The following is an 11059-nucleotide window of genomic DNA, read 5'->3' on the forward strand; positions in this document are numbered from 1 at the left end:
TCCCCGCCCAGCGTCTGCCGCTGCTCGCTGGGCCAGGTGGGCGGGCGAGGCCCGGATCACCAGGGCTTCCTGTCTGGACTTCAGAGCCTCCTGTGTCTCCAGGATGGGCCTCTCCGGAGCCCAGGACGCCTAGCACCCAGACAGGCAGCCCGTGTGAGATGGGAGGGCCCCAGCCTGCCGCCCCAGTTCCTCCTCACCCCTACCACCTACCAGTTTCTTGCCCTCTGCCCTCTTCAGCTTCTGTGGGGGCCAGCGTGGGTGCTTGGCTGCAAGGCTGGGGGAGGGGGGAGGCTGGGGAGCTGAGCAGCCTGAGTCAGACCTGCCAGGGGAATCGTCTAATGGTCTTAGGGCAGCTTAGCTGTCCTGGACCTGCCCCCTGCCACCAATCACGTCCACCTGGCCTGGAGCTGCAGAAGGAGCTGGGCAGGGAGAGGAGAGGGCCCGAGCCTGAGGCGTCAGTCGGCAGAGGCCTGGGAGCAGACACAGACCCTCGTCCGGGACGTGCCTCGGGGCCAAGATGGGGCAGCAGTTCAGCTGGGAGGAGGCGGAGGAGGCCGGCGAGATGGACGTGGCCGAGCTGCAGGAGTGGTACAAGAAGTTCGTGGTGGAGTGCCCGAGCGGCACCCTCTTCATGCACGAGTTCAAGCGCTTCTTCAAGGTCACAGGCAATGAGGAGGCCACCCAGTATGTGGAAGGCATGTTCCGAGCCTTCGACAAGAACGGGGTAAGGCACCCTGGAGGGGAGGGCTGGTGGCCAGGCCAGCTGGTGCGCCTCTCTTCCTCAGCTAGAGGTGCGCCCCGAACCCCCCTGCCCTGCTCTTCTCTCCCAGCTCTTCCCCCAAAACTCATTTCTGTCTCCCCATCACTCTGGTCCCCAGCCTCTCTCTCTTTCTTTCCTTCCTTCCTTCCTTCCTTCCTTCCTTCCTTCCTTCCTTCCTTCCTTCCTTCCTTCCTTTAGATTTATTGATTTATTTGATAGGGAGAGTTATAGACAGAAAGATCTTCCATCCGCTGGTTCACTTCCCAAATGGCCACAATGGCCGGAGCTGGGCTGATCCACAGCCAGGAGCTTCTTCTGGGTCTCCCATGTGGGTGCAGGAGCCCAAGGACTTGGGCCACCTTCTACTGCTTTCCCAGACCATAGCAGAGAGCTGAATTGAAAGAGGAGCAACCAGGACTCAAATCAGTGCCCATATGGAATGCCAGGGCCACAGGGGGAGGCTTAACCTACTATGCCACAGCACTGGTCCCCTTGGCAACTTCTCATCCCTGCTCCTGTCTCCCCTTCCGAGAGCTGATGGTGGGCTGGCCCCCAGTCCAGGGCTTCTCTTGGTGGACTTTGGGCCCCAGGCTCTGAGCTCCACGAGCCTGCTTTTTCACACCCCCCAGAGCCTCTGTTGCTCCAGACACCAGGAACAAAAGTGACGGCCCACGTGGACCAGGCTCTGTTAGCCGAGACCTGAGCTCGCCCTTGGCCGGCCGGGAGCTGTTCCACCACCCCCAGAGCACAGAGGCGGCCTCAGACTTTCCAGAGCCCCTCTGCTTCTTTCTTTGAGTCAGGGGCGGCTGGTTGGGATGGCAGGGGTGGGGCAGGGGAGGGACATTTGGGTCATTTTAAATTCAGTTATGAGAAAACTGGAGCAAAAGGAAGGGAATTGATTTGCCCAAGGTTGTATCCTCGGGGGTCCTGACTCCCAGTCGAGTGCTCCTGCCTGGAGCGCAGGCGGGAGGTGGGAGTGGGTCCAACAGGACATGGGGGCTGGTGCACAGCCTGGCAGTCAGGTGCCCGCGTCCCACAGCGCACTGCCTGGCTTCAGTGCCCACTCTGGCTGCTGACTCCAGCTTCCTCCAGTGCAGACCCGGGGTGATGGTGGGGGTGGACCAGTAGCTGGGCTCCTGACACCCATGTGGGCATGGATTGAGTTCACAGCTCCCAGTTTCAGCCTGGCCCAGCCCCGACCAGTACAGGCATATGAGGAATGACTCAGCCGATGGAACTGCCTCTCTGCTTCACACACACACACACATCAGAGAGGAAATGATGTTTTAAGTATTGAACTTCACAAGAGAAGTAACTAAAAATACCAGGAGATATATCAGGTCACAGGTAGCAAGTCTTACAATCATAAATGCATCCATCGCCCCTGTATTTGTCTAGAACTCCAATTCTATAGAGATCCAAGCTCCAAAAGGGATTACTAAGCCTCCAGGCGTAGTACAGCTGCACTCGGAACACCTCATCTCTTCTTGTAAATCAGCACCTCACGGTCCCCATTGCTTTTTAAGTAGTTTTTAATTGAGATGATCCTAAACTTACAGGAAAAACTCTAAGAATAGCACCTGTAGCTCTCCTGTACAATTTATTCAGAGTCCCTATTTGTTTACATTCACGTCTTTATCATTTTCTCCCTCTCAACATATATATACACGTATAGCTAACGTGTTGTATGCACAGACACCATGTATAATTTATACTGTACACACATTTTTTTTATTTGACAGGTGGAGTTATAGACAGTGAGAGAGAGAGAGCCAGAGAGAAAGGTCTTCTCTTGGTTGGTTCACTCCCCAAATGGCTGCCATGGCCAGAGCTGCACTGATCCGAAGCCAGGAGCCAGGTGCTTCTTCCTGGTCTCTCATGTGGGTGCAGGGGCCCAAGCACTTGGGCCATCCTCCACTGCCTTCCCGGGCCACAGCAGAGAGCTGGACTGGAAGAAGAGCAACCGGGACTAGAACCCAGCACCCATATGGGATGTCGGTGCCGCAGGTAGAGGATTAATCAACTGAGCCATGGCGCCGGCGGCCCCTGTACACACATTTTTAAAGAGAAAGTGTAGCATCATGCTTTTTTACCTCTAAACATTTCAGTGTGCATTTTCTAAGAATAAGGACATTATCTTAAATACAATTATTAAAATAGGGAAATTGAACATTGATCAAAATTCTATGACCTAAGTGGCAATCCATGTTCAAATTCAGTCAGTTGTCCCAACAGTGGCTTTTTTGAATTAACAGGATTTTTGATTGACACACCCTAAGATATAGGATGTTCTGTTTTGATACAGATATACCATAAGGGATGATTAAGCCAAGCCAGTGCCCAAAGCCAGCACCTGGCTTGCCTGTCATTTTTTATGGGGAGACATTTGGAAGCTACTCCCCACTACTGTCTTTTACAGCTTTTTTTTTCTGACCTGTCTCCTGTGTCTCCTTTGACCTCAGCTTTTCTCTGTCCTCTGTGACCTAGACATTGTTGAAGACTGCAGCCCAGTTGTTTTGTAGAGTGGCCCACAGTTTGAGCTTGTGCAGTGTTTCCCAGGGACGACACTCAGTTGTCAGACTTCCAGCAGGATTGCCGTGTGCCCCTGTGTGTGTCAGACCAGGCCGCCACCGACGTCACCGACGTCACCTTCCACCATTTGCTCAGGGAGGCGTCTGCCAGGTTTCCCCACTGTGGTGGACCGTTTTTCCTCTCAATAATCAGCGTCTTGAGACGAGTCAGGATCCTGGTGCTCAGCAAACTGTGACGTAAATGAGCTGGCGACACGGGTGGTTTTCTAGTCCACCTCTGCTCTGGGATACACTGGTTGGTGTTCTACTGTAAGGGAGAATGTCCTGGGCGCCGCGGCACACTAGGCTAATCCTCCGCCTTGCGGCGCCGGCACACCGGGTTCTAGTCCCGGTCGGGGCGCCAGATTCTGTCCCGGTTGCCCCTCTTCCAGGCCAGCTCTCTGCTGTGGCCAGGGAGTGCAGTGGAGGATGGCCCAAGTGCTTGGGCCCTGCGCCCCATGGGAGACCAGAAGTACCTGGCTCCTGCCATCGGATCAGCGCAGTGCGCCAGCCGTAGCACGCCAGCCATGGTGGCCATTGGAGGGTGAACCAACGGCAAAGGAAGACCTTTCTCTCTGTCTCTCTCTCTCACTGTCCACTCTGCCTGTCAAAAAAAAAAAAAAAAGGGAGAATGTCCTAGAAGTTCCTCTGTCCAGGGGCTGACTCCATGCCCAGCCTTGGCACAATCTTCCTATCAGGGACGAATTAAAGCATTCGTAGATCTAGCTCAAACCTGGGACAATGGAAATGGGGGTGGGGAGGGGTTCCCGGTGGCAAGAGGAGGAACGCCCCCCCCACTTCCCCCTGCAGCTCTCTTCCCCCCTGGGTGGGACGAACAGGGAGGCTGAGGATCAAGTGGCACTTGGGATTCTTACATAACCCACCTCCGTGGGCGGATTCAGGGAGACCCCAGCGGGTGCTGCCCCAGGGCGGATGCCAAGCCCGGCCCCTTCCAGAACAGGCCCAGGCGTCTCTGTCCCTCACAGGGCCCCGCGTGTAATTGGAGCTGACAAGGGCCCGTGAGATTAGTCCTGCTGGAAGCTTCCCAGTGATGATCCCGGCCGCGCAGGAGCCACACCGGTGAGCTCACCTGTCAGGAAGGGAGACGTGCCTCATATTAGACAGGGTTGTGTCTGCGAGCCCAGAGTTTGTCCATGCGCTGAACCAGAATAGGTGTGCAGCCAACAGGCCTGCTGCTTGCTGGCCAAGTGGCCTGGGTCACCCATCTGTAGCATGGAGACTGCATTTCAAGCTCCGTTCAGGTTGAAAACAACGAGGGAGCGGGGGTTGGCTTAGTCTCACGCCACGTTCCAGTACCTGGGCTTCAGTCCCAGCTCCGGCTACTGACTCAGGCTTTCCACCAGGGCAGACGCCGGGAGGCAGCCCTGATGCCACTCACCCGGAAGACCTGGCCTGAGTACTTCCGTCCCAGTTTTGCCCTGACCTAGTCCTGGCCATCACAGCCATCTGGAGCCATTTGCTCCTGGCAAAGCAGTGGATGATGGCTTGGGAGTTGGAGACTTTGCAACCCACATGGGAGACGAATATGGGAGCCCAGCCTAGCCCAGCCCTGGCCACTGTCGCCATTTGAGGAGTGAACCTACAGATGGAAGATCTCACTCTCTCTGTCACTCTGCCTTTCAAATAAATAAATAACTATGAAAGAAAATAGCCTTTGAAAGGATACACAACCACTGCTAGGAATCTACCCTAGAGAAGTTACCAGAGAGATAAGAAAAAACACACAGGCACTAACGTGTTCACTGTGTAGTGTAAAACATTAGGAACACGTTCAACAAGAGGGAACGCCCAGTATCCTCCCCGCCAAAACCCCGAAAACCTGCTTTCTTGTCTCCTCTCAGAACCACCTGAAACCCAAATTCAGATCCAGTCCAAATCATTATTTGCTCACTGCTTGGCCAATATTGACAGGACCCCAAGTGGGCACAGGCAGCACTGGGCCAGGCATGAGTGAGAAATGGGAGTGATGTCAGCCCTTCCGATTTCTCCCAGGGATGTGAAGTTACAGTTCTGGAGCAAGTCCAACACCATGTAGAATTGGCAGTAGACGCTATAGACTGGGGGCGAGGGGTATGGTGGAGGGAGAAGGAGGCTGTGGCTGCCGTGGTCCTGGACCCAGCCTTGAAGGATGGGGAGGGTTGGGTCACAAAGAATGAGAAAGGGCCCTAGGGGCAGAGAACAGATGAGCAAAGAGGCAGCGGCACCTGGGCCGTGGAGAGGAGTAGGGTTCGCGCATGTGCCCAGGGCAGGAGCGGGGGCTGTGGCTGGTGCACCCTCAGCAGCAGCCGCTCCCGGTGCAGGACAACACCATCGACTTCCTGGAGTACGTGGCCGCCCTGAACCTCGTGCTCAGGGGCACCCTGGAGCACAAGCTGAAGTGGACCTTCAAGATCTACGACAAGGACCGCAACGGCTGCATCGACCGCCTGGAGCTGCTGGACATCGTGGAGGTCAGTGTCTGCTCGCAGGGCTCGGAGGGCGGCCCCGGGGTGGCGCTGTGGGGGCCTCCTCGGCGGGGGAGGGGGCGCGGGGGTGCGGGAGGTGTGAAACCATCCAGAGTATTTCTGACCACAGTGGATTAGGCTAGAAGTCAACTACAAACCCAAAAACCCTCAGAAATAATTGGACAAAATTCCGTGAGTCAAGTAAGTGTTTTGACCTGAAAAATAATTGGAACATGGAATATAGCTAAAACTGGCCTTGCAGAGAAATGTAAACATGAGAAAATAAGAAAGTTGGAAAATCAATGGTCTAAGAAACCATCTCGATAAATTAGGAAACAGAGGAGTGAATTAAAACCCAAAGAAAATAGAAGAGGAGCCGGCATTGTAACGCCGCGGCATCCCCTACGAGCACCAGTTCAAGTCCCAGCTGCTCCATCTCAGATCCAGCTTCCTACTGAGGGGCCTGGGAAGGCAGCAGAGGGTGACCTGAACACCTGGGTCCCTTTCACCCACGTGGGAGACCCAGACGGAGCTCCTGGCTCCCACTTCAGCCTGGCCCAGCCCTGGCCATTCCAGCCATTTGGGGAGTGAACCAGCAGATGGAAAATCCCTCCCTCCCACCCTCACTCATTCACTCATTCTGCTGTTTGAATAAATAATCTCTTAAAGCAAAAGAAAGTAGGAGAAAGGAAATATCAACAGCATAAATTAATAAAAGAGAAAACAGGCACACAAGAGGAAAAAAGCCAACAAAATCAAATGTCGCTTCTTTGAAAAGACTAACGGATCAGAGAGACTGCCAGCAAGCCGATCAAGGGGGAGAAGGACCTCACACGGGTGGCGTCAAACCGCTCACGGAACATGGAATTCAACGATAAATGTATTGTTGTGCAAAAATGTTGAAATCCATGTATAACAGGGGATCTTCAACAAGTTCCTAGAAAGAATGTATTATGAACTGCTCCAGAATAAACCTCTTTTAATTCCAGTTTCCCACCCACATTTGGAAGTCCCCTTGTGTATTCCAGACTGGGTTAACATTTTAATCACCGGAACTTTCCAGGAGGTGAGCAGGTTAGCCCTGCTGTATAGAGGAGGAGAGGCCTCACGGAGGTCCTGCAGGCTCCCAAGTTCACATCCTTGGGAGTGCTGGAGTGGCTTCCACCCTCAGATTCCCCAGACCCCTCTGTGAGCCCCACTTTTTTTATTTGACAGGTAGAGTTATAGACAGTGAGAGAGAGAGAAAGAAAGGTCTTCCTTCCGTTGGTTCACTCCCCAAATGGCCGCTACAGCCGGAACTGCACCAATCCGAAGCCAGAAGCCAGGTGCTTCTTCCTGGTCTCCCATGCGGGTGCAGGGGCCCAAGCACTTGGGCCATCCTCCACTGCCCTCCCGGGCCACAGCAGAGAGCTGGACTGGAAGAGGAACAGCTGGGACTAGAACCGGCGCCCATATGTGATGCCAGCGCCGCAGGCGGAGGATTAACCAAGTGAGCCATGGCACTGGCCCCAAGCCCGCTTTGTGCCAGGCTGTGAGCTGGGCAGTGGGGCCAGGAGATCCCTAAGGCTCTGCCCTGTCCTCGGAGTGCCCACCCTGTCCAGGAACCAAGGTGCCTCCCCATAGCTGTCACCTTCACAAAGGCGCGCTCACTGGACAAGGAGATGGAGCAAAAGAGAAAGCGATTTTTCTCCCCACCTGTACCTCTGTCATTCTATTTTACCCATCAAAAAGTTTGTTGAAGTGGAATGAAAAGTCCGGGGTGGATGTTAGATGCCTGCATCCTACGTCAGAGGCCTTGGTTCAAGTCCTCGCTCCAGCTCCTGACTCCAGCTTCCTAATGCACACCCTGGGAGGCAGCAATGATGGCTCAAGTCACTGGGTCCCTGTCCCCCAGAGAGAGACCTGGATGGAAGTCCCCGCTTTAGCCCTGGCCTGGCCCCAGCCATTGCAGACACGTAGGGAGAAAAGCAGCACTTGGAAACTTTTTGAAATCCATACATAAGGACATCTTCAAAAGTTTGTGGAAAAGCATATTATGAAAAAGCTAAGTGTGGATTTCAAAATATTTTTGCATCAAAATAAACATCCCTTTTTAAAAAAGATTTATTTATTTGAGAGGTAGAGTTACAGACAGAGAGAGGGAGATAGAGAGAAAGATATTCCATCCACTGGTTCACTCCCCAAATGGCCGCAATGGCAGGAGCTGGGCCAATTGGAAGCCAGGAGCCAGGAGCTTCTTCTGGGTCTCCCACACGGGTCAGGGGCCCAAGGACTTGAGCCATCTTCCAGTGCTTTCCCAGGGCATAGCACAGTTGGACTGGAATTGGAGCAGCCAGACTCCAACCCGGCGCCAAAGGCAGAGGTTTTAGCCCACTGCGCCACAACGCCAACCCCTTAAAGGGCATTAAAGGGCTGCCTCCCCCGTGCCCGGCTGCTGGCCTAGGTGGCCGGTGGCCCTGGTTTCTGGGTGTCGTCAGCCGTGGGAACAAGGAAAGGCTGAGGCCTAATTCTGTAGCGTTCCCCGCCTGCCAGGGCCCGGGCTGGGTTCTGCCCCGGGCATGGAACAAGCTTGGCTGTGGCAGCGGGGCCGGGAGAGGTTGTGGCCACCCAGCCTGGGCCAGCGAGCAGCCAGGACCCAAACCAGCACCCATATGGGAGGCCCGCACTGCAGGAGGACGCTTAGCCCTCCCTGGAGTTAGCCTCAGGGCAGGTCAGCTTGGATCTGGGTCTGGCTCTTGTGGTCCTGGCAGCGAGGGGGAGGTGGCTCCTGGGACGTGGGTGGCGGGGGTGGGGACCAGTTTGCAGGTCCGGACGCGGGGATTTTCTCCGCAGGCGATTTACAAGCTGAAGAAAGCCTGCCGGGTGGACATGGAGGTCGAGCAGCAAGGCGAGCTGCTCACGCCGGAGCAGGTCGTGGACAGGATCTTCCTGCTGGTGGATGAGAACGGAGATGGTGAGGGGGCGGAGCAGCGGGGGCGGGCTTTCTGGCCGCGTCTCCCTGGGCACCCTCCCCCTCCCGAGGATTCCATGAAATGACAGCGACCCAGACACCCCGGGGGCTGCCGCTGGAGGCCAGTAGGGGGCAGTAGGAGGAACGGGAGCTAGGCAGTCAGGCAGGCCTGGAGGACCCTATTCAGCTTCTCAGCCTGCTCTCCGCGTCCTCGCCTGGGGATGGGGCTGATAGGAGGCCCGGGGCAGTGTGCTCAAGTGGCAGGCTCGGGGTGGGCCTGCACCCAGGTGTGCCTGGGTGTGTCCTTCCTGTAGATGTCCGTCCCAGGGCGAGGCAGGGAGAGAGCCGGCTTGGAGCACACACACGGACGAGGGCTCAGCTCCACCCAGCATTTTAGCGCTACCACGGGCAAAGAAGTCCCCTTAAAGCTTCTAGGGCACACCTGGAGAATCGGATAGTCGGCCAGCCACAGCTTGGGACCTTAATCTGCAGACTGCTCTGTCTGAGGGGTGGGGGGCGCATCCTCCGCCAGCCGCCGCCCCCGCTCTTCCCTCCCACCTGACCGTCTCCTTCCACCCCCACCCCCGCCGCCGCCTCACAGGGCAGCTGTCTCTGAACGAGTTCATCGAAGGCGCGCGCCGCGACCCGTGGGTGATGAAGATGCTGCAGATGGATGTGAACCCTGGCGGCTGGATCTCGCAGCAGAGACGGAAAAGTGCCATGTTCTGAGGGGCCTGGGGCCGCACGGGCGTCCCTGACCCCCTCCACGACTCCAGGCTGGCCCAGGACTTCACTATTGTGGGAGGGGCCCCGGCTCAGCCTGTCCACGTCCACTGCCACCCTGGCAGGCACTTCCCAGCTCTTCCCGCAGGGCTGAGTGGGGCTGGGGGAGGGCTGCAGGGGCAGACATGGAGGAGTCACTGGGGCTTCCAGGGAACTCAGATACTCCCCCCCCCCCATTCCCCATCAGCTGCTCCTGGCGGAACTGTGCCTGGCCGGGTGGGTGGGGGGCACCCACAGGAGTCTCGGAGCTCTCAGTTGGAAGCAGGGGCCGATCAGCCGTGGGAGTGCCCACGCTGCAGGGTGGCATGCCAAGACTGGCAGGAGAAGGGGCTGGCAGGAGTTGAGACTAGATAAAGTGGGGGTGGGGAGTTACTAAGTCCATAATCCCCAGGATCCCGCGGAGTGTTGGGGGGGAGGGGCGAGGACCTGTCCTCCTCCCAGGTGTGTCCTCAGCAGGGTCCGGCTGTGCTCAAAGGGCTGCCTCCCCAGCCCTGCTGCCCACCCACCAAACTCGCCACTTCCCCCACTCCCATCCCAGCTTGGACCTTCCACGACTCCCAGCCGTCAGCCCGCGTCTCCTTAAAGGATAGAGGAAGCTTCTCTGTGTCCCTGGGGAGGGCTCTGACCTGGGTTGTGGGCCAGGCTCTGCCTCCGACGGTGGCGGGACCCCAGCCGGCCTTCCCCCCGAACCTCGGGCCCCTCACCTGGGCAGTGAGCAGGCTGGACGCGGTGAGCAGCAGGCAGACCTGTATTTTTTTAAGTCGTGGAGTTCGCTCTCGTTTTACCAACTCTTATGCGTGACCCCAATACAGAAACTAGATGAGGAGGGGACCACTGTGGTTGAGATGGGACCGAGGCGCTGGGAGCCCTCCCAGCCCTGGGGCCGGCCGGGCCAGGGAGCGTATGGAGGAAAGCTAGTGGAAGCATCTACCGCACCCTGAGTAACTGGGTGCTTACGTCAATACACGAGGAGCGACGCTCATCTACTGAGCCTGTGGTTTGGCTGCTAGGGTATCTCATGATAGAGTCGTGTGAAGTTTCCTCTAGAGGTCAATTGTAGAAATAAAAACCGTTGATTCAAAGCACGAGTAGTAATCCAGGCGGGACACCGTTAGAGCCCATATCGGGAGGGCGGCCCGGAAGGAGGCGGGGCGTGCGTCCACAGCACGTAGAGAGACCTTCCCAGCCCTCACCTCCAGGACCCCTCAGCCAGCAGGAGGAGCCAGGCTGCCCCTGGCACCGCCCCCCACCCCCCCTCCCCTCCGTGCCTGCTGCAGGCGCTGGCCAGCTTCCCTGTCTGGGGTGGTCCAAGGTCGGGGCAGCGGGCAGGTGAGCGGAACCCACTCTCTCGTTCCCCCAGTCTCAGAGAAGTGCCCTCCGACCTGGTGTCTCCCTCCCTAATCCCCCTGGGAGGCCCCCCAACCCTTTCCATCTATTCCCTGCACCTCCCCCGCCCCCACCAGCTGGAGGCTGACTCCCAACCAGAGGGAGAGCGTCTTTGCCAAAAAGGGCACCACGCTCCAGCCTGTGT

General features: G+C 56.9%; 1 protein-coding gene across 1 annotated transcript; it reads left to right on the plus strand.

Annotated features, from left to right (window-relative positions):
- Positions 1-401: 401 nt before the first annotated feature.
- Positions 402-9929, plus strand: GUCA1B (guanylate cyclase activator 1B). Its single transcript, XM_051855717.3, has 4 exons — positions 402-724; positions 5652-5801; positions 8628-8748; positions 9347-9929. The coding sequence occupies exons 1-4, from the start codon at positions 518-520 to the stop codon at positions 9472-9474; spliced, it is 606 nt and encodes a 201-aa protein (XP_051711677.1). The 5' UTR covers positions 402-517; the 3' UTR covers positions 9475-9929.
- Positions 9930-11059: the final 1130 nt, after the last annotated feature.

This window comes from Oryctolagus cuniculus, chromosome 5 (assembly GCF_051225735.1).
Source record: "Oryctolagus cuniculus isolate XC-2025 breed Fujian yellow rabbit chromosome 5, ASM5122573v1, whole genome shotgun sequence".
Taxonomy (NCBI): Eukaryota; Metazoa; Chordata; class Mammalia; order Lagomorpha; family Leporidae; genus Oryctolagus; species Oryctolagus cuniculus.

Coding starts and splice junctions, on each gene's coding strand:
- GUCA1B (XM_051855717.3), top strand. CDS start 518: ATGGGGCAGCAGTTCAGCTGGGAGGAGGCGGAGGAGGCCGGCGAGATG. Junction 725..5,651: donor GAGCCTTCGACAAGAACGGG/GTAAGGCACCCT, acceptor CTCCCGGTGCAG/GACAACACCATCGACTTCCT. Junction 8,749..9,346: donor GGTGGATGAGAACGGAGATG/GTGAGGGGGCGG, acceptor GCCGCCTCACAG/GGCAGCTGTCTCTGAACGAG.